This window comes from Xenopus laevis, chromosome 2S (assembly GCF_017654675.1).
Source record: "Xenopus laevis strain J_2021 chromosome 2S, Xenopus_laevis_v10.1, whole genome shotgun sequence".
Lineage (NCBI taxonomy): Eukaryota > Metazoa > Chordata > Amphibia > Anura > Pipidae > Xenopus > Xenopus laevis.
In genome coordinates, this window is record NC_054374.1 from 54,300,639 (window position 1) to 54,324,571 (window position 23,933).

Consider the following 23,933-nt stretch of genomic DNA (forward strand, 5'->3'; position numbering starts at 1 on the left):
GAAAGAAAGGGAGGCAACTTTATACATTGGCTTGCACTAATGAAAGCAAACATTGTGGCAAACAATTAAGAAGATGAATTTGGATGTGATTTAGTGGCTAAGTGGATGTTAATTTATAAGTTACCTGCCCCCCAGATCCTTTCATATTCTTCATATTGAGTGCATTTTTCATTCCCTTTCCTTTTCCTTTTCCTTTCTCCTTCTTTCCTTTCTTCTTCTTGCAGCAACATTTCTTACAAATACAGAAGCAGCAAGTAATGATTAGCAGTCCAGCCACAACTGCTATTGCTATGAGGGCCCAGGGTGGCACTATAGACAACAGAAAAGGATTAACGGGCATGCACCAGGTGAGGAAAAGCAGTGGAAAACCAGAACCACACACACACATCCTTGTTTTTAAACGTATGCAAATAAGAGGTAATTGGAAACAGGCAAATTGTACAGTTTATATAATAATACCTTAACTGTATCCAACTATATTTAAAGAGAACAAACTACAGCAAAAGCTGAATAAATATTCAATTAAATAATATTAAGGCATAACTGATTACCCAAACTGCTATAATGTGTCCATAACACATATAAAGAGAAAATTGCTAAATTTAGAACAATTAGCCTGTGGGGGTCATTTATAAACTTCGTGCAAGGCAGATTGGTTCGCAAATTGAATATATTTGCCCTGCGCATGTTTATATTAATAATGCTGAAAAAGTGTGGTGCAAACAGAATTGCAAATTTTTTTTCACAATGCGAATGTCTATAAGAGATTTTTAAATATGTCAAAAACACAAATTACGAATATTTATGTGCACACTCTGGAACTAAATTACGCCACAACTTTGGTGGCGGGAGAAAATATTCGCAAAACAGTTTTGCAAAGTGCGAATTTAAGTTGCTGTCAACAATATTTTCGTGCACAACAACCTCGCACATTGCACTCGCGCAAACTCCCATCTCATTTGCACGCCATTTCCGAACATTTATTCACAATGCGAATTTGCAAAAAAACGGAAGAGCAGTGCAATATATTAGCATTCAGGAAAAAACATGGACAATGCAACCATTTGTGAAAAAATATGCACTGCGCAAACTTTATAAATGACCCCCTGTGAGTTTTAAGGGCAAGGGCACACACAGTTTTGGCTCTGCTGCTCTAAGCCTGTGTTTTTTTGCAGGCTAAGAGAAGCGGAACCACGCTGTGCCCCAGTTGAAAAGTGCAGATTTGGCTTGCATGAAGGTACATGCAGCAGAGAGGCGGGAGGGTATACTCAGCATAAATGTCCTTGACAAATCAAATACATGGCATATCTGTAGGGACCTGTAAGGTTAATTCCCTACGGTCTAAATCCCCTGTTTGGACTTGAGCTATGGGGTCTCCTAGGGTTCTGGCAGGGGCAGGAGCCCTTGTGTGCAGCATGGCCGATACCAGAGGATGTCACTAGGTGTCACTGCTGCACCACTTGACTATAAATAGGAGAGCCATGTGCTCACACAGCCATTACTGATTACTGATTTTACTGCTGGATATTACTTCACTGAGGAGATAGTGATTAGAGCCGCAAAGATGTAGAAGCAGGATACCTTTGAGGCTTGGGTAGGCAGCCCGATGCCTGGGAGCTAGAACAGGAGGGTCTGAAGCTCCTAATTCCAAATCTGGATTTGGAGTCCCCGCGCTATAGACAGTGCTGGGAGCTACAGTTCAACTATGGATTAAGCAACCGTGTGCCAGCTTTATGGACTGTGCTGGGAGCCATTGTCATATGTATCAAGCAAATTGTGGGCTCGGCTAGGAGAACCTGGAGCCTTTGTGGATGCCTGTTCCAGCTCTGTGTGAGCCTGCCAGGTCTGTGTAAGCCCCGGTTGAGTGGCCTGTGGGAGGGTAGAAAAGGAAAGGATCCAGCAGAACCCATGTTTGAGATACAGGTTTTTGAGTGCCTGCCACATGGGAGCAAATCTGCCCAGCAGTGAGGTATTTTGGCAATAGCGCTACCTGTGCTCATTGGGCATAAGGAACTGAGACTCTGTATCTGCCAATGGAGTAGTGCGGGACTTTGCCTGGTAGGGAAGTACCAGGACTGGACTGTCACAGGATCCCCAGGGTAGTGGGTCATGCTATTTGAAATGCATATGTATACTATGTCAGTTTTACTTTGCATTTAAACTGCACTTTCTCTTATATAAAGTTATTTGTTATACAGTACTAAGTGTGTGTTGAATGTTTTTCCTAATGGGGCCACCAGCAGGTGTATTTACAGATCCCATTAGGTGGATGCACAGCCAGAGAAGAATTTCCCAGTACCCTTTCATCTTGCAAAGGGGACTCAGGACCCGAGTTGGTAGATGGTACAACTTGGCACCAGGGGGGTTGCCAAGAGGGTGTTACATATCCATAAAGCTTAATGCAGGCTAAGAGCAAGCTAAAGCTGCACTTTTCAATGGTGATCTTTTGACCATGTCCATTGTATGACCACATCCCCTAATTACCGTGTACTTTTTACAAAATGTGGCACGTTATTAAAGTTTTCACACATTTCTGGAAATTTTAGTGCAATGTTTTATGTATTATAACAATTTTGCTAATGAAAGTGAATTGTCCTTTATGCTGTATCAGTTATCTACTTATCTTAAATAGTTTCAATTGTATCTTTGCTTATCTTAAATTGTTACAAATGTATATATTTAGAGTTCTGGTCTCTTTGCCAAAAAGCTTCTTTTTTAAATTGATTTTCTGACATTTTGTATCTTTTTCTAGTGTCAGTGCAGGAGATCAAAGAGAAATTCGTGACATTTTGGTAAGAAACCCAGGACTGCAGGCTGAGCTGTCAAAATCGGAAGGTATGCATTATTATTGTTGGAAGGTTATTGCTTATCTTTCTATACAGGCCCTATCTACTCATCTTGAATTGGGATTCAGGATTCTTTGCATCCTTACTCATCTTCCAGTCTCTTATAAACCACTGCCTAGCTGATAGGGTATATTGGACCTAGCAATGAGATAACTGCTGAAATTCCAAACTGGAGAATAGCTAGATAATTTAAGAATCACAAATAATAAAAATAAACACCAGTTGTAAAGTATTTTAGACCGACATTAACACATGTATGGCACTAGGACGCAAAGCATCACAGGAATATTTAATAATAAAGAATAAAGGAATATCTTTATATACCTTTATTCAAATAATATAGTACACAAAACATGCAGCTTTTTTACACTACCTTGCCTTCATGGATATCCCAATGTGAATTTAGAACACTTAACTCAATTGTTAACTCAAGTTGCCTGTTAAGCATGAAAAGAAAATAACAGAACCGTACTGTTTTTTGTGGTTCCTACATGTCTCATAAATTAAAAGCTTATATAATTAAAAGCTAACTCTATCACGCACACTTGCAGAAAATTCAAACCACAGTTTCTTGTCACCTGGAGAGCAACCAAACTTCAAACTATATTTTTTGACTTACGTGGGATCTTGTTGATCTGATTCATTAGCTCCTGCTGGATCTTTCTGAAGGTATCTGCACTCTTGTCGCCAGACCCAGCCACAGCTGTAGAGTTATCCTGTGATACAACCGATGGCTCTGTACTAGTCATCATTGTATGTGTTTCAGGCAGTGGAGCCTCAGCTTTTTTGAACAGGTTAAAATGCATGGTGGCTGCAAATGAACATATATAACTTTATCAGAGTTTGCTATAAAGAACTAACTCAATGTTATAAACAGTGTGTGGGTAGATATTTGCCCAAGAGAAATCCCTGAGAATAAGTACTAGCTAAATGAGCATTGTTGGAACAAAACTATGAACCCACGTTTCCTGTTAATAACCCATTATCAGCTATTTAAGGACCACTGACACCTACCTGATTTGTACCACACTGTGTAGCATAAACTCCAAAATTTGGAGAAGACTCAAAGGTCTCGCTCTATACAACTTCACTAGGAAAACTTATCCAGTCATTCGGACTTCAGTATCATCTTTATGCTGATGACACCCAACTCTACTTGTCTACTCCTGATCTTTCTAATTCTGTCCTTTCCCAAGTCACAGACTGTCTCTCTGCTGTCTCCTCCTGGATGTCACAGCGCCACCTGAAACTGAACCTTTCAAATACAGAACTCATATTTCCTCCAAGATCTTCCCCTGTCCCTCAGTTATCACTCACCGTAAACAACACCACCTTTCATTCCACCACACAGGCACGCTGCCTAGGAGTTATCTTAGACTCACATCTGTCTTTTTCACAACACAAAATCTTGCCGTATTCAACTGCGCAACATTGCTCGAATACGACCATATCTAAGTTCAGAATCAACTAAAACACTGATTCAGTCTCTCATCATCTCCCGCCTTGATTACTGCAACTTACTCCTCACAGGTATTCCAACAAGTCACCTTTCACAACTCCAATCTGTTCTAAACGCGGCCGCTAGACTCATTCATCTAGCTCGCCACTCAGCATCAGCTGCTCCCATATGCATGTCCCTTCACTGGCTCACAATCTCTTCTAGAATCAAATTCAAATTACTTACACTCACATTCAAGGCCCTTAATAATGAAACACCTCCCTATATTTCATCTCTAATCTCCAAATACACTCCTTCACGAAACCTTCGCTCTGCTTCTGATCTTCGCCTCACTTCTCCTCTGATCACTTCTGCCCATTCTCGTCTACAAGACTTCTCTCGGGCTTCTGCTTTTCTCTGTAACTCTCTGTCACAAGCTGTCAGACTTTCTCCTTCTTTCCAAACTTTCACTCCTTAAAGACCCACCTGTTTAAAGAGGCTTATTCCATGTACCTTAATTAATCTTTGCTGTATCAAAAATGACAAAGTGTTTATATAATCCTAATGTCTCAATTGTACCCTAACCTTTAGTTTGTAAACTCTAATCTCTAGGTCCTTCTAACCCTATTGTACTCTGTAATCCTTGTTTGTTATCCACCATTTATTCCCTGTTTGCTATAACTGCAGTAAAGCACTGCGTATCTTGACAGCACTATATAAATAAATGATGATGATGATGATGATGAAAGGTATACAAACAAACTACTGAAATAAGTTCTGCAGGATCAATTCAAAGGTCAAAGCTCTACAAACCTGTTGTAAAAATAACTCTACTACTCTACTGCTACTTTCCGCATTTTTTATTATAGACAGGATACCTGAAAACCTTTAAAATCTTTCATCAGGAGTACTGTGTTCCACAGGCAGAATGGACTAAAGTCATATAATGCAAGTTAACTGGCAAGACCAGTGATCTTTACAGATAAATGCCTTACCCTGAGAGGAGATTACATTTTACCACAGACCTACTGTCAAAACTAAAAGGGGCAGATTTACTAAAGAGCAAAGTGGCTAACGCTAGCGACAATTCGCTAACAGTTCGCTAGCGCAGTTTCGGACCCTATCGCCAGGTGTATTTTCGCTCCGGCAACTGAAAAGTCGCCAGCGTTTGACGCCCGGGACAAAACTTTGCATTTTAGTGAATTAGCGTATTACACTCTGGTTTCCCCTTTTCTCCAAAAACCAACTGGCAGTTGGTTTCTCATAAAATTTGACCATAGTGTGTATGAATTTCTTAGGGACCTTAGATTGTTTACACTGCTGAACTGTTTAGTAGCATGCAGCCTATTGAAGAGCTCTGTCAGATTTGCTTATTTTGGCACTTTCTGGAGCAATGGTACTTCTATGAATAGGTTTTGCTCACATTTACAGTAGTAGAACCACTTCAGTCTGTTGCCTCTGTCAACAATGAAAATGGTTAAGACCCCAAGGCAGACAATATAGACTTTGTGCCAGGATTCTTGGGGATTCAGAAAGTGTATTCACTAGTCCCAACTGTCCATATAAGTCCTTTGACTTCGGTCTGTGCCCTATTACTCTGCCTGTCCTAGACCTCTAGCCTGCATGCAGACTTGCTCACCTTCCTGGTTGTACTGGACTTCCATCTTATTCTGCACAGCTAATTGTTTATCATCGTTACCATTAAATCCCATTGCTGCACCTAACTTGGTGTAAGGAATGAACCATACCATGGTGGTCTAGTGGGCGGCGGGGTCCCCCGCCATGTCTCCGGCGGGGACACCCGCCGCATGCGTCCTCTTCCTTGTAGCGCCAGCTCTTTTATGGTGCGTGCCGGCGCGCTGCCGGGTTTATGCGCCGGCGTGAAGACGTCATCGTGCAACGGCGTGAAATTCCAAGTTTTTCAAGGGGCCTGGCACTCAAAATCACTGCCCGTTGTTAGGTTCTATTTGTAAAGTTCCTAGGTGCCTGATTCTATTTGTTATTACTGGTTTTGACCCTTGCCTGCCTTTTTGACTATTCTGATCCTCTCCAATCCTGATCCTGCCTGCTTGTGACTACTCTAACCTCTCCAATCTGACCTTTGCCTGTCCACTGTCTATTCTACATTCTCCTATCCTGATTCCGGCCTGTCTGACAATTCTCTGCTTGTGCTGGCCTACCCTGCCTGTTCCTGGTGGTGTTCTTCCTTCCAGTATCCTTGTGAGATGATCGTGCCCCTTTGCTCGTCCAGAACCGTTAGCTTTGCTCCTCTCTCAAATAAGACCTGGCGGCATCTGATTAGCCGAGGGCTCCTCCCGATGTGAAATGCGACGGTTATAGGAGGAAGTGAGAGCCGTGACCAGGGAGCTTAGCTTGGGTTCTGGATATAGGTTGCCAAACGTGAAAGTACAACGGGCCCATGAGACGGAAGAAAATGGAAGAAGCTCCCGCTATTCAGCAAACCACTGAACTGCTGTACTCAACCCTCCTCCAGCGCCTTGATGAACAAGAGGGAAAACAGAACTTTTTTATTCAAGGTCTGCAGTATCTCTCAGAGAGGTTAAATGCAGCTCAGCAATCCTCTTCTGTGAATCCTGAGGGGTCTGTTCCGTCATCTACTCTGAGTAATAATGGTTTTTCCCATGACCCAAAAATCCCCTTCCCTGATAAGTTTAGTGGGGATAGGAGTACATTTTTTGTTTTTCAAGAGGCATGTAAGTTATATCTCAGTTTTTTCCCTCACAACTTCACTACTGGTGAGGATGACGTTGTCAGGACTGCCAGAAGTACCTGACGGCGCTGTTTACATTCCCGGCGGTCACAGTGAAGATCCAAGATGGCGGCACCCATGCTGAACACATGGCTGCAGCGTCGCTACATGATGATGTCATCACTGGTGCCGGGATCTCGTCATAAAAGGGTGCCCAAAACATTGTGACGGTGCCCAAGAATAGGATTCAAATCACTACTGATCCTTGGTTCCTGTACTGCCTGTTTTCCAGCCTTGATTCCTGCTCCAGCCTTGATTCCTGCTCCAGCCTTGATTCCTGCTCCCAGCCCTGATTCCTGCTTCCAGCCTTGATTCCTGCTCCCTGTCCGTGATTCCTATTACCTGCCTGTGTTATTGAACTTTGCCTGGACTTTGGACTTTTGCATCTCATCTGCCTGCCCTTGTTAACTCCTGCCTGTGACCACTACTACTGATTCTGCTTAACCCTTTGGATACCGCGACCTTGCTCCCACTAGAGGGCTTCCTCCTTGGTCCATACTACCTCCCTGGAGGGAGCTCCCGGCTCCCTGACATTATTCTTGGGCCATAGATCCTACTGAGGAAGCTACGCTTGATGTCGGACGAGCGCTCCGTGGACTGGCATCCCGCATGGAGGATTATGAAGCCCAGCAGTACCGCATAGGGCAGGCTCGATACCCTTCTCTCTCGTATGCCTCCTGCGCCCCCTGCTGTAAATCCTCCCTTGGCGGTTGTCTCATCTATGCAAGTTCCTCGTCTGGTGAGCCTCGCATTCCACCTCCGCCTCGCTTCAGTGGGGACCCACAAGCCTGCAGAGGTTTTGCTACACAGTGCCAGATCCAGTTCGAGTTTCAACCCTCGCACTTCTCCAATGAACGTTCCAAGGTGGGGTATGTGATGTCTCGTTTGGTGGGCAAACCGCTTGAGTGGGCAACATCTCTTTGGGAGAAGAATTCTCCAGTGACTTTTCAAGGCTTTTCTTCAAGCATTTCGTACTGTGTTTGATGCCCCGGGTCAGGTCACAAATGCCCCTTCTTGTTTTCTGCAACTCCGGCAGGGAAACTGCAGTGTCAGTGACTATGCTATTGACTTTAGAACTTTGATGGCTGAGACTTCCTGGAATGACGATGCCTATAAGGCTGTATTATTTTATTAACATGTATTTATATAGCGCCAACATATTGCGTAGCACTGTAAAGTAACTGTGATTATACAACTACATCACATGAATTACATACATAGAATATATGGAGTAACAAACATCACAATCAATACAGGTACAAAGAGGTGAGGAAGGCCCTATGCATAGGCATACAGTCTAAAGGGAAGGGAGTAATACACAAGGTGTGGGAGTGGGCAAGATCGAAGTAAGTGGGTGAGAAATGTGGTGTTGCGTTTGGTAGTTAAGCAGAGTGAGGGTAGGCTTCTCGAAAGAAGTGCGTTTTCAGAGATTTTTTGAAAGCAGAAAGGTTGGGAGAAAGTCGGACAGATCGTGGGAGAGCGTTCCAGAGGAGGGGTGCAGCCCTTCCAAAGTCTTGAATGCGAGCATGTGAGGAGGTAATGAGTGAAGAGTTGAGTAGCAGGTCAGTAGAGGAGCGAAATAAGCGAGTGGGTGAGTATATAGAGATGAGTTCAGAGATGTAGGGTGGAGCAGAGTTGTGAAGTGCTTTGAAAGTCAGTGTCATTAATTTGAATTTGATTCTGAAAGGCAACGGAAGCCAGTGCAGGGATTGACAGAATGGCGAGGCAGAGGATGAGCGGTTGCTGAGGTGTATGAGCCTCGCAGCAGTGTTCATTATGGACTGGAGAGGTGACAGTCTCTGGAGGGGGAGGCCAATTAAAAGAGAGTTACAGTAGTGTAGACGCGATATGATGAGAGAGTGAATAAGAATTTTGGCAGCGTCTTGGGTGATAAATGATCGTATTTTGGATATGTTCCTTAGGTGGAAGTGACATGATTTAATAAGTGACTGGATATGAGGAGTGAATGACAGGGCAGAATCTAGGATAACCCCAAGGCACCGGGCCTGGGGAGAGGGGGTGATAGTGGAATTGTTAACTATGATGGATACTTCGGGGATGCTACTGGTGTTTCTTGGAGGAAAGAGAACCATTTCAGTTTTAGAGAGGTTTAATTTAAGGTAGCGTTGCGACATCCAGGTAGAGATAGCGGACAGGCAGGAGGAGACGCGAGTTAGGAGTTCTGGGTTGAGATCAGGAGATGAGAGATAGATTTGAGTATCGTCAGCATAGAGGTGGTAGTGGAAACCATACGAATTTATTAATTTGCCAAGGGAGGAAGTATAGAGGGAGAATAGTAATGGTCCCAGGACAGAGCCTTGAGGAACTCCAACAGAAAGAGGTAGGGGAGAAGATGATACTCCATTGTAGGAGACACTGAAGGAACGATTGGTGATGTAAGAAGAGAACCAGGACAGGGCTGTGTCACGAAGGCCAAGCGACTGGAGGGACTGGAGGAGGAGAGGGTGATCTACAGTGTCAAATGCGGCTGAGAGGTCAAGCAGTATTAGTAGTGAGAAATGATTGTTGGCTTTAGCGGTTAAAAGGTCATTAGTTAGTCGAGTCAGGGCAGTTTCCGTGGAGTGTTGTGGCTTAAAACCAGATTGTAGGGGGTCCAGCAGGTTATTGTCAGAGAGGAATGAGGTAAGTCGGTTGTAGACTAGGCGCTCAAGTAGTTTAGAGATGAAAGGTAGCAGAGAGATAGGTCGGAGGTTGTCAAGATTGGAGGGATCAAGAGAGGGTTTTTTCAGAATGGGGGTGACAAGAGCATGTTTTAGTTGAGAAGGAAACAGTCCAGTTGAGAGCGAAAGATTAAATAGGTGAGTTAAGACTTTGATTAGACAAGGATTGGTATTGCGGAGAAGTTTCGAGGGAATTGGATCAAGCGGGCAGGTGGTAAGGTGAGAAGAGGCCAGAAGCTTTGAGACTTCCTCATCAGTGACAGGGGTGAAGGAGCACAGGAGAGACTGGGCAGTGTGCAGGGAGGGTGGTGGAAGTCTAGGGGGTTGAGTAGTGTAATGTCCCTTCTGATAGTGTCAATTTTGTTTTTGAAGTGCTCAGCAATATCTTGAGCAGAGACAGATGTGCATGGAGGGGGTGGAGAAGGGGAAAGGAGAGTGTTAAAGGTGGAGAAAAGTTGTGCTGGTTTTTTAGAAAGGGAGTTAATGAGTGAAGTAAAGTATGTTTGTTTGGCTTGGAAGAGGCTGGTGTTAAAGGAGCGCAGGGCGGATTTGTAGCTCCAAAAGTCTGATTCTGAACGGGATTTGCGCCAGCGACGCTCAAGTGCACGTGAGTGTCTTTGGAGCGCTTTTGTATGAGCAGTATGCCAAGGTTGAAGTGGTTTGGGTCGAGAACGTTTAGTTTTTATAGGAGCAAGCTCATTTAGGGCAGTGGTGAGAGTACTATAGTAGACAGAGGTAGCCTCATTAGGACATGAGATGGCTGAGATATTAGAGTGAAGAGAGTCAAAGGAAGAAGAGAGATGTGACACGTCTACAGCTTGCAAGTCACGGTAAGTACGTGTTTGGGGAATAGCAGGGGGTGAGGAGGGAGTTAGTGAGAGTTGAAATGTGAGCATATTGTGATCAGAGAGGGGAAATGGGGAGTTAGTAAAATTGGAGGTTGAACAGAGTCTGGTAAATATGAGATCCAGAGCATTACCATTGGAGTGAGAGGGGGAGTCTGAGCACAAAGATAAGCCTAGGGAGGAGGTTAGTGAAAGAAGTTTAGAGACAGAAGAGTTGTTAATGTATTCTATCAAGGTCTGTCTATTCGAATTAAAGATGATCTTGTCTCCAGGGAGTTGCCTGACCTGCTGGAAGATCTGATTGCTCTATCCATTAAAGTGGACACTTGTCTCAGAGAGCATCAAGTAGAGAAGGAGCACAGTAAAAGATTTCAACCCTTGTTGGCACCACGCTTCCAAAGACCTCTTTTGCATACTCCAGCTTCTCAAGCGTCTACTTCTCCTCCGGAGGAACCTATGCAAGTTGGAAGAGCTCGTCTCTCTGAGAAAGAAAGGCTTCGTAGACAGACGGCTGGCCTATGTCTGTACTGTGGCGGACAATCTAATTTTGCAAACTCTTGTCCTGTGAAGCCCACGAGTTTTGTTCCCCGAGGTATATCTAGGGTAACTCATGTAGGGGGCACTACTCCGAATTCTCAAGAGAACACTCACAGGTTTCTCCTTCCTTTACAGATCCGTCTGTCCACTAAGACCATTGTTGGCTCAGCTTTTATTGACTCTGGAGCTGCCGGAAATTTCATGGACGCTCTCTTTGCTAAGTATATGAATGTTCCTCTGTTCCCATTGACTCCTCCACTTCAAGTAACCGCCATTGATGACCGACCCCTTGAATCCGAGTTTATCTCTATGACGAATGGGGAATTGCCTGTGCAGGTTGGGACTTTACACAAAGAAAAGTTATCGTTCCTGATTATTTCATGTCCTTCTGTTCCAGTCGTCTTGGGGCTTCCCTGGTTACGCCTGTATAACCCTATCATTGATTGGTCCTCGGGGCAGGTTTCCCGTTGGAGTCCATACTGCCAACAGCACTGCCTTCCTGCTGAACCCATCCAGAGGGTGAATATTTCTACGTCAGATTTGAAGACGCTTCCCTCCTTCTACAAGGAATTCTCCGATGTCTTCTTTAAAAAGTCTGCAGAATTTCTCCCTCCTCATCGTAACTATGATTGTCCAGTTGATCTCCTGCCTGGAACCATGCCTCCTAGAGGTCGCACTTATCCTCTCTCCCCAGCAGAGACCTCTGCCATGAAGGAATTTATCCAAGAAAATCTCCAGCGGGGGTTTATTCGCCCTTCTACTTCTCCTGCAGGGGCTGGATTCTTCTTCGTGGAGAAGAAGGATGGAGCCCTACGTCCTTGTATTGACTTCCGGGGTCTTAATAAAATCACCGTTAAGAACCGGTATCCCTTGCCTCTGATTGCAGAACTGAAGGGGGCTAAAATCTTCACTAAGTTGGATCTCCGTGGGGCGTATAACCACATCCGCGAAGGTGACAAATGGAAGACAGCATTCAACACTCGTGATGGGCACTATGAATAACTCGTGATGCCCTTTGGTCTCTGCAATGCCCCTGCTGTCTTCCAAGAATTTGTGAACGACATTTTCCGGGATCTCTTGGGAAAGTTTGTGGTCGTGTACCTTGATGACATCCTAATTTTTTCCAAGGACCTAGCAAGAGTTTACACAGCTCATCAAATTTGCCAGATGTGTGAAGAAGATGGGAGTGTGAACTCTGGATTGGCAATTCTTGATGGGGCTGATCTCGAACTGAGACCAGTTTCTCTAGTAGTGGTGGGGAGGAGAGCAGAGTCAGGCCTAAGCAGATTGTAGTTGGAGGGGATTCAATTATTAGGAAAGTGGATAGGGTAATCTGTCGCCCGGATCGCTACAACCGAACAGTTTGCTGTCTACCTGGTGCCAGGGTTCGGCATGTGGTTGATCGGGTAGACAAATTATTGGGTGGGGCTGGCCATGACCCAACTGTCTTAGTGCATATCGGTACTAATGACAAAATAAAAGGTAGATGGAAGACCTTAAAGAGTGATTTCAGGGTCTAGGCTCTAAAATCAAGGAAAGTTCTTTGGCCCGTGCCACGTGCAAGTTTAGGAAGACAGCAGGAGCTTAGGGAGCTAAATGTGTGGCTCTAGTGGTGTAGGAAGGAAGGGTTTGGGTTCCTAGAGCACTGGGCTGATTTTTCCTTGGGGTACAACCTATACAGTCATGACAATTTGCGCATAAATGGAAGGGGGTCCACTGTGCTGGGGAAAGAATGGCTAAGAGGTTGGAGGAGTGTTTAAACTAGGCAAGGGGGGTGGGTGAGATAAAGAATTATGGGGAAGCTAGGATAGACAGGGCAGTGGTATTAGTAAGGGGTCATGGGGGAGGAGAGAGGAGGGCATACAGTTTACCAGCTGTCCCTCTGTTACAAGGAAAACAGAATAATACAAATTTAATATATAATTCTCCACTAAGTAATGCAAATTTAACTAAAAGTAGTAACCTCCTCCGCTGTATGCTGGCAAATGCACACAGTTTGTTGGGTAAAATGGGAGACCTAGAATTAATTGCATACTCTAAAAATTATGATATAATTGGTATCACTGAGACCTGGTGGGATGAAACATGTAACTGGATTGTGAATTTAAAAGGTTACACCCTTTTTAGGAGGGACAGAGGGATTAAAAAGGGTGGAGGAGTGTATTTGTATGTAAAGCCACTATAGAAATAACCATTGCTGGCACTGGTGAGGAGGTGAAATCCCTCTGGGTAGAGATATTGACTGGGCAAAAGGTTACAAAGATAATTATCATTGGTGTATGCTATAAACCACCTCGTATAAGTGACGACTATGAAGCCCACCTACTCTTGCAGATACAAACAGCTTCACAGCTGGGTCAAGTTGTTACTATGGGTGACTTCAATTATCCAGACATTGACTGGGGTAATGGGGTTTCCAAGACAGAAAAAGCTAGTAGGTTTGTAAATATGCTGAATGACAACTTTTTGTTTTTGTTCAAGAACCTACTAGGAATAACTCTCTTTTGGACCTTGTAATAACTAATAATACTGAACTCATCTCTAGCATTTGTGTGGGTGAACATTTAGGAAATAGTGATCAAAACACAGTCTCCTTTGAGATTCTGTTGCAGAAGCAATTCTATAAGGGAGTAATTAAGACACTAAATTTCAGACGTGCAAACTTTGATAGTATAAGTGAATCTCTGCAACATATTAAGTTGGAAATGCTTTTCACAGAGTTAAACACAGAACAAATATGGGAAGTCTTTAAAATGCTACTTAATAAATATACATGTCAGTATATTCCCCTTGTAAGCAAGGAACATCGTTGCAAAGCAAAACCTTTTTGGTTCAATAGACGTGTTGGTGTTGAGGTGGGTAAGAAAAGACAGCTTTTAAGGCTTTCAAGTTAGCTGGGACAGCCGAATCATTTATAAGATACAAGGAGACCAATACATCATGCAAAAAAACTATACGGCAAGCTAAAATTGATATGGAAAAGGATATTGCAGAAAGCAGTAAAAATAATCCAAAATTATTTTTAAATATGTTAATAGAAAAAAAATTAAATAAGAAGGGGTGGGACATTTAATATCAGAGGGGGGGTCAGCTGGTTGATGAAAACAAAAAAAAGCACAGATTCTGAACACATATTTTTCGTCTGTCTACAGAAATGGGTGACTTCAATTATCTAGTTAATGAAGGTTTCCTTCTTGATAGTCCCAATTCTAGTAATACAACTAATGATGCATGGTTCACACATGAAGAAATTCAAAGGAGACTAGAACATGTTAAGATAAACAATGGTCCAGGGCCAGATGGTATTCATCCCAGGGTACTTAGAGAGCGTAGCTCTGTGATTGCCAAACCTCTTTACTTAATTTTTCAGGATTCTTTGAGGTTTGGCATAGTGCCGAGAGACTGGCGAATTGCTAATACTATTCAAAAAAGGATCCCGTTCTCTGCATCCAAACCATAGGCCAGTAAGTCTGACGTCAGTGGTAGGAAAGCTTTTCGAAGGGTTAATAAAGGATAAGATACTGGACTTCATATCAAATCAAAATACTACAAGTTTGTGCCAGTAGGATTTTATGCGTAATAGATCTTGCCAGACTAACTTAAATTCTTTTTCATGAGAAGGCAAGTAGGGACTTCGATTCTGGGATGGCAGTGGATGTGATTTACTTAGACTTTGCTAAAGCATTTGATACAATGCCACACAGAAGGTTACTGGTTAAGTTAAGGAATATTGGCCTGGAACATAGTATTTGTACCTGGATAGAGAAATGGCTAAACGATAGTGGTGGTAAATGGAAGATTTTCTAATCGGACCAGTGTTGTTAGTGGAGTACCGCAGGGCTCTGTACTAGGTCCCTTGCTCTTAAACTTGTTTATTAATGACCTGGAGATGGGCATTGAAAGTACTGTTTCTATTTTTGCAGATGATACTAAATTGTGCAGAACTATAGGCTCCATGCAGGATGCTGCCACTTTACAGAGTGATTTGTCTAAGTTGGGAAACTGGGCAGCAAACTGGAAAATGAGGTTCAATGCTGATAAATGCAAGGTTATGCACTTCGGCAAAAATAAGGATCTTGGGGTTTTTTATAGATAACAAGTTGTCTAATTCTGGGCAGTGTCATTCTGTGTCTACTAAAGCAAATAAAGTTCTGTCTTAGATAAAAAAGGGTATTAACTCATGGGATGAAAACATAGTTATGCCTCTTTTTAGGTCCCTGGTAAGGCCTCATCTGGAGCATGCAGTGCAGTTTTGGACTCCAGTCCTTAAGAGGGATATAAATGAGCTGGAGAAAGTGCAGAGACGAGCAACTAAACTGATTAGAGGGATGGAAGACTTAAATTATGAGGGTAGACTGTCAAGGTTGGGGTTGTTTTCTCTGGAAAAAAGGCGCTTATGAGGGGACATGATTACACTAGTACATTAGAGGACATTACAGACAAATAGCAGGGGACCTTTTTATCCATAAAGAGTATCACCGTTCCAGAGGCCACCCCTTTAGACGAGAAGAAAAGGACTTTCATTTGAAGCAACATAGGTGGTTCTTTACAGTGAGATCAGAGAGGTTGTGGAATGCACGGCCGGATAATGGCTGATTCTGTTAATGCCTTTAAGAATGGCTTGGATGATTTCTTGGACAGACATAATATCAAAGGCTATTGTGATACTAAATTATATAGTTAGTATATATGGGTATATATAATTTATGTGAAAGTAGGGATATGTGTGTGGGTTTTGATTTGGAGGGGTTAAACGTCTAGGGGCGCCACTGTCTTGGACGCTGTGTGAAATTCCTTCTAAATAATACCTTGTATGATGCCACTAGCAGGATGATGTTAATGGAACTTGATTTGGTTATGCCCCAACAAGTGTTTCGGGCTTGTAGGTTTTCAATTCTTTTTCCCGAACATATGCATGTTCTCTGGGGTTGAATGTTTTATTAAAGATGGACTGTAAGATGGTAACCATACAGGGGCGATTTGAGGGACTAGCACTTATATTTTTGCCCAGTTGCATAACCTTACATTTATCAACATTGAATCTCACCTCAAGTTGCTGTTTGTTCTTCGGTTTGTCTAATCACTATGCAAAGTGGCAACATCCTTCATGGAGCTTATAATGGGTCCTTTGTGGAACAGAATGCATTGTGCAAAGTGCAAAGAAAGCCCATAATCTCTCCACATTAGGTTCTGATCTTGCATAATGGTTGCAGGCCATTTATAGGCACAAAGTCCTGTGGCTGGCACCATGTAAATGGCCAGAGCTATATTCAAGAGGTACCAGCTCAGGGAGGCACATTGGCATCCTCTTCCTATCCTCCACCCATCCCCTAATTTATGCATCATTCAGACATGCAAGTTAGGGAGCAGTAAGGGGTGCACTCTTGTGCTGCTCCTTAGTGCACTAGCACTTGCAAATGACCCCCTATAGTTTTGAACAATTTAGAATTATTAGCAAAAGTAGTTACAATGGCATAATTTATCATTTATTAAGGGACCAAGGGAAGACTCCTGAGGTACACCACTAACAACATTTATACATTACAAAAAGTTATATTTGACCACCATAACTGCAATTACATTTACAACTAACTTCAAATTAATATATAATGGAAAGATGCTAACAATTATTATTTTATCTTTCATCTTTCAAAAATTAGTTTATGGGTGGATGAATCTTTGACATGCAATTTTCTCAGAGATATTACCTGTGCCACGAGAAACATTAAGAATACAGTGGGAGTTTAGTGAGATTAATGGCTGAGAGATTGGTGTAGGGAGGAGGGTTAGGGAGGACTACATGTCATATGTTCAATTTGGTACCAGTATTAAATGTATATTTGCAAATCAAAAAAAATAAAGTCCCAAACCAAGTGCACACTTGGGTTCTCTCTAACCTCCAATAAATTCAAATGTTCCAAAAAATGCTACTGATCATAAAAATTAAAATGGAAAAAAAAACAAGAAAAATATAGTGCAGGGTTCTTAGTATAATTACACCTCAAGGTGATTCCACACAATTATTAGTGTAGTGTTCCCCACCTCAGACCTTTAGTGCAGGTGAGATTAGTTTCATATATACTCAAACACCATCATTGTGCACTGTGTTTATTAGTTAAGAAAAAGGTTTTTTAGAAGAAGTGAATACCCCCCATTTAACCCCGTTTCTGGTAGTCAATTATACTCAGAGACAGCCAGAAATGAATTTCACATATCAAGGATGCAGCTGTTGTATGCCGAGATGTCCGCAGTGTTCCTCAGACCTCACTGTGCATGTCCCTGTTGCTTCCGCTTACGTCAGCAATGACGCTTTCACCAAATAGCCTTCTTCCTTGAGCGATGACGATTACTCCTTGCCTCCACTCCTAAATGTCCAAAGTCTTTTGAAAGCTAAAACTTTATCAGTACTATTACAATGCCCCAATTCCTGACATTTCAGGCATAAATACTATAGCAGCAATGTTTTTGTAGGGTAAAACTTTATCAAATGCAGTTGTCATCTCCTAATTCCCAACATTTCAGGCATTGATACTTTAGCAACAATACATACCCAATATAAGACCAATTTTTATATCTATAACAGAAAGGCTCGTAAATTAAAGTCTACGTTGAGACTGTTAGGGGTTAGGGATTTCAGTTTATGTATCCACCAGCTTTCTCACTGCAGGGTGCTGGCTGTCAGGTCTCCTCTTCTCCAATGTGGCTTAACTTTCTCTATGCCATACCAAATTAAACCTGTCGAATATTTATTGTGTTTTTCAGCAAAGTGTTTGGATACAAGATGATTCATAAAGCCCTTATTGATATAATTTATATGTTCCCCTATTCTATCCTTTATTTTTCTATTAGTTTTTCCCACATACTGGAGGCCACATGGGCACTCGAGTACATATATAACATCAGTTGTATCACATTAAATTAAATCTTGGATACTAAATGTTTGTACCTCATACATAATCCTACCTCGATAAAAGGAAAATAGAAAAAAAAACAAGAAAAATATAGTGCAGCACAATGATAATTGTGGGAATCACTTTGAGGTGTAATTTTACTAAGAGCGCTGCACTATATTTTTCTTGTTTTTTTTCTCCATTTTCCTTTTTATGAGCTATGATTAGTAGCGTTTTTCAGAAAATGTAAATTTATCAGAGGTTGGTGAGAACATATTTGCATTTTTTTACTGTTTATAGTAATCTATTAGGTTATTACAGTTAAATTGTCTATTGGGAATATTTTTAATCCACTGGGGGTTATGATTGCTTTATGCAAGAACATAATTATTTACATCTACCGATTTAACATAAGTTTGTGTATGTATTTTTTTGAAGGTCTAGAAAATGTATTTGTTCAGAGCTGTAATTTAATGAGAATTCCAAATTCATATAGTTTTTGTTGTCTTTCTTTAAACTTTATAAATTCTACTTCCCTTTTATTCCAAATTATTTATATATCAGAAATATACCATTCCATAGGGACAGGCCTGCGCCCAGCTCCGCAATATTGAGTGTTTCAGCTTCCCAATGACCATAAACAAATTTGCGTAGCTCGGTGCGACGCAAGTCCCCATGGTGGTACCACAAATCTGTAGGTAATAATGACCCTCATACCAAAAGAATTTATGATTAAGTATAAAATCAATACCTCTCATAATAAATTCTTTGGAATGTTCACACGTCCCCATCTTTTAATAAATAATATTCTACTGCCTTCATTCCTTGTTGTTTAATATGTGTTTAATACATGTGTTTAAAGATTTAACATCTAGTGTGGCAATTATCATGCCCGGTTCCCATGGAATATTCTGTAATTTAGGACCTGGGATGAATCTTTAAGGTATGAGGTTAGTTTTGTAACATAGTGTTGCAACTTAGTATCAATGTAATGAGAAAGATTACTAGTTAAGGAATCAATACTGGAAATTATCGTCAGTCCTGGAGGTTTTACTGGGTCCTTATGGACTTTTGGTAAAATATAAAAAAAAATAGCCTCTCATATACATCAATTGCTTTCCCTTTTTCTTGTGAGGGTATAAAGGTAGATTTACATACTATTACTCATAAAATACTTTTTAAGAGTCAGTTTTCTTATAATTTTTTTAGCATCGATGAAAAGACTAAAACTATTAGGTTTGTTAGTAGGAGAAAAGGTTAGTCCTTTACATAAATCAGTTGCTTTTCAGTTAGGATATAATGATAGAAAAAGCTTGTGAGAGGGTGAGAAATGAGGATAGAGGGGAAATGTTGACATATAAAAGAGACAAATAAATAGAAACTAACAAGAAAGATTTTGATTTTTGCTTTATAATCCACTATAACCCCAAAGCAAGGGAAAGTAAGACTAATTTTGAGAAACATTGGGGAGTTTAAAGTCTGGATAAAACATCAGGATCCTTGCTCCCAGAGAAACCCAGAACTATTTTTCAAAAGGCCTCTAATTTAAAGCAAAAGTTGGTATGCACTCACAAAAAAAAAGGAACAGAAAAATACTAATGATTGCTTTAAAGGTCCGTGCAATCTCTACAAATCTTGCAGACACACAAAAAAGACTAAAACTTTTAATAGTAAGATAACTGGAAAAATTTGGTTTCCAAGATGTAATCAAATGTGATACAACTGATGTTATATATGTACTGGAGTGCCCTTGTGGCCTCCAGTATGTGGGAAAAACCAATAGAAAAATAAAGGATTGAATAGGGGAACATAAAATAATATCAATAAGGGCTTTATGAATTATCTTGTATCCAAACACTTTACTGAAAAACACAATAAATGTTTGACAGGTTTAATTTGCTATGGCATAGAGAGAGTTAAGCCACATTGGAGAGGAGGAGACCTGACAACCAGCACCCTGTAGTGAGAAAGCAGGTGGAGACATAAACTAAAATCCCTTTCTGTTATAGATATAAAATTGGTCTTATATTGGGTATGTATTGTTGTAAGTAATACGGATGTAATATTGCTAAATTATCAATGCCTGAAATGTTGAGAATTAGAAGATGACAACTGCATTTGATCGTCAGCGGTGATGTAAGCAGAAGCAACAGGGACATGCGCAATGAAGTCTGAGGAACACTGCGGACATCTCATCATACACAGTGGGACAGCCGCTCACAAAGGAGACATGCCGCGGACACCCCAGCACACACTGCAGGAGAACTGCTCCCAAAAAAGGAATGCGGCAGATATCCCAGCATATAGTGGGGGAGACCGGCTTTTTATTTTTAAAGTGATTTTAAAGTGGAAATATTGTAAGTGCAATATATTTTTATTATTAAAGTACTGCAAAACACTTTCCGCACATGCCATTCTTTGTTGTCCAGAGGAAGGATTCGGGGGAAGAACTGCATCCTTGATATGTGAAATTCATTTCTAGCTGTCTCTGAGTATAATCAACTACCAGAAATGAGGTAAAACCGTGTGGGTATTCACTTATTCTAAAAAAAACTTTTTCTTCACTAGTAAACACAGTGTACAATGATGGTGTTTGAGTATATATGAAACTAGTCTCACCTGCACTAAAGGTCTGAGGTGGGGAACACTACACTAATAATTGTGTGAATGGAATCACCTTGAGGTGTAATTTTACAAGGAACGCTGCACTATATTTTTCTTGTTTTTTTCTCCATTTTCCTTTTTTCAAGGTACGATCATTAGCATTTTTTGGAACATTTGTATGTTTGCAAATGCAAGGAGTCTGACTGTTAAAATGGGAGAGCTGGAGGTGCTGGTGCTGGAGGGAAAATATGATGTGATTGGTGTGGCCGAAACATGGCTGAATGAGTCACGTGACTGGGCAGTTAATATCAGTGGCTATACTTTGTTTCAGAGGGACATAGAAAAGAAGGAGGGGTATGTCTGTGTGTTAGGCAGGATTTAAAAGATAATATAAAGAAGGAGATGATGTTAGAAAATGAGTATGCTATAGACCCCCTAATGTAAGTGAAGAGGAGGAAGCTAAGCTCCTTATGCAAATATAAAAGGCTGCTAGTTTGGAAAAAGTAATGATAATGGAGGATTTTAATCACCCAGATATAGAATGGAGCAACAGTACTGCCAGGTCAGTTCATGGGAACAAGTTTATAAACTTGTTGCATGACAATTTTATGGCACAAGTTGTTGAAGAGCCAACTAGAAAAAATGCTTTACTGGATGTACTGATCTCTAATAACCTAGAATATATAGCAAATGTGCAAGTAATTGAACCCCTGGGTAATAGTGACCATAATGTGATATTTAAGGGCATATTTATCAAGGGTCGAATTTTTAATTGATAAAACTTCCAAATTCGAATTCAAAAAGACCAACCGAAATTAGGTCTAATATTTTGTTTGGTCGAATAGGTCAGTTTTTGATCTAATAGGTCTGTATTTGGCCAAATTTGAATAGTATGAATCGAAGTAACAGTGCATTCGATCGAATTTGATTCAAAGTTTTTCCCAAAAACCACTTTGATTTTTCAAAGTCCACCAATTGACTCCAAATAAGTTCTAGGAGGTCCCCCATAGGATAAAACAGCAATTCGGCAGGTTTTAGATGGTGAATGGTTGAAGTCGAATTTTTAAAGAGACAGTACATGATAAATTTGGATATTCAAATTTTCGAAAAATTTTTCAAATTCTAATCGAATTTGAACTATTCCCAATTCGAAGTACACAAACAATAACTTGAAATTCAAATTTTTTTCATTCAAAAATTCACCTCGACAGTTGATAAATCTGCCCCTAACTGTGAAAATGTAATCACTGTAACAAGATAATAAACATGCTTTGTCAAATGATGGGTATCTAATTACAAACAACTGACATAATGCCTAATAATACCAAAAGCCGAGTTATCCTGCAGCCCAGAATACATGTACAGTATTTTACAATCATTATGTCAGAGATGCCACTTTCAATGTTTTTACCCTGGGATGAAATTCTAGTCTGCTGTGTTTTGAAACAGAATTAAGTTCAATAGCAAAAAGTGCATTCAAATTCATAGAAACTGTAGTGTTTTGAGGATTTTAAAGGGGCCGAACACAAGGCAAAAAATATATTTGTTAATAATTATAATACAGCTCTGCATTATGCATTTTCATTAGCCTATACTCATCAGATGACGCGGGATGTCACCCAAAAGACACCTCATCACAATAATCAAGTTTGTTAATGGGTATTACTTCAGGAAAACACCAATATCGCCAATATTCAATGAACTAATAATGAAAATTCTGCTTGAAAAATGATGCAATTGTCATGAACATGAAGCACTTTAATATTATTAAAATAGATTGTGTCCATATGAATACATTGCACTGTATACTGATGCAGAACCACACAATCCTGACAAAGGAAAAATTTATATATTTGCAAATAAACTTTCTGTCCAGTGATCTGGTGAAACACCAGCCTTTGTTTTGCTGGTGGGGGGGGCTCTACAGTACCGGTATATATTATTGTATAAACTACAAGCCTCCCCATTAGCAGACAACACTCAATGAAGTATGCAGACAACACACACACAGTATAAAGCATATGTAAATTGACAATAGGCATTGTGCTGTACATAAGATACATAAGTGATGCTGAAGGGCCTGGTTTTGAAATTAATTTATGCAAAGCAGCGAGGTGAGGAGAATGTATACTGCAAAGGGGCAAAAAAAGCTCACTTTATCTTGCTAAAGGAGCATCGATTCCCATCATTTTCTGGCTTTGCTAGTGGAATTGGAAATCAGAGGATTGAGGAGGGGTGGTGAAGCAGAGTGCTGATATTGCAGAAATTCTGCAGAGCAAGAACTAAGAACATTGTGATATGTCAAGAGGGAGGGCAGAGATCTGCAGCGCAAAAACACTCCCTTCCGATTAACCCCTTCACTACCCACTAAAGAATTGCCTTCTTCACCCACTAAAGAATTTGGCCAATCACCAATGAGAAGCCAGACAAATCACCGACAATGTTTTTACCACAAATGTGTAAATATATGCACTAATTATAAAGACACTGAAAACCACTGCGTAGCCGGCTTTCGTTCAGAAATTATTAATGAACCAAAAGGGCTTCTTACTTCTTAATCTCCTTGCTCCACCACAGTTTTGCACAGAGAAAAAACTTGCTTCATTTAATTTTGTTGTATTACCTGTGTGAGGTTCCCCGTTCCTCTTTGCTGTTCACTCGCCCAGTTATCTGCAACTCTGTCTGCAGTAGTACAGAGACACGCGCGCTCCTGTCCTCTCTCCACCCCTCGCCCATCCCCTCCCCTCTCATTTCTATTCTCTCCACATCTCCCTGCATCCTAGTTCCAATTGGTCAACACCGGACCCTATATGCTAAACTCTGTCTCCCAATGGGACCGCAAGTCTCCTAGCTACATAGAGCCGAATAACATAAAATAAGGAATTTCCCAAAATACTATACTGTCGGATTACTGGCTAGGTTTTTTTTAGGGTCAAGCAGTATTTAAATAATTGAAATAATATTTATATTAGAATAATAATTACATAGAAATATATTTTTTATAATTAATAGTTTTATACGAATACATTCTCCTTGGTTTGCAGCAGACGCAGTAATGCGTCTTTTGTAATGGGATGGATTAATTAATGACAAATGTGCATAGACATTACATATATTATGGATTTTGGCCCGCACAGAAAAAAAGGGTTTGCTAAATTGGGGGCAGATGAATGTACAGTAGCTTTATCCAGTCCATTTGTGCATGGCTGGGTCGATTTTGTAAAGGCGCTGTGTCATTTTATCCTGTGTCTCCCGTTCTTGGACGCAGATCAATTCTAAATTGTTCTTCTAAGCAATGCCTATCGCGCAGAAGCTTTCTTGA

The 23,933-nt window shown here is 41.0% G+C and overlaps 1 protein-coding gene across 2 annotated transcripts in view; it reads right to left on the reverse strand.

Annotated features, from left to right (window-relative positions):
- LOC108709437 (synaptotagmin-2) overlaps positions 1 to 23,340 on the reverse strand; it is an 80,257-nt gene extending 56,917 nt beyond the window's left edge. For both annotated transcript variants that reach the window (XM_041583796.1, XM_018249245.2), the window contains exons 1-3: positions 23,235 to 23,340; positions 3,466 to 3,657; positions 125 to 309 (exon numbers count right to left, since the gene is read on the reverse strand). In XM_041583796.1, coding sequence (XP_041439730.1) covers positions 125 to 309; positions 3,466 to 3,652 — 372 coding nt within the window. In that variant the 5' untranslated portion in view covers positions 3,653 to 3,657; positions 23,235 to 23,340. The remainder of the gene's footprint in view (positions 1 to 124; positions 310 to 3,465; positions 3,658 to 23,234) is intronic.
- Positions 23,341 to 23,933: the final 593 nt, after the last annotated feature.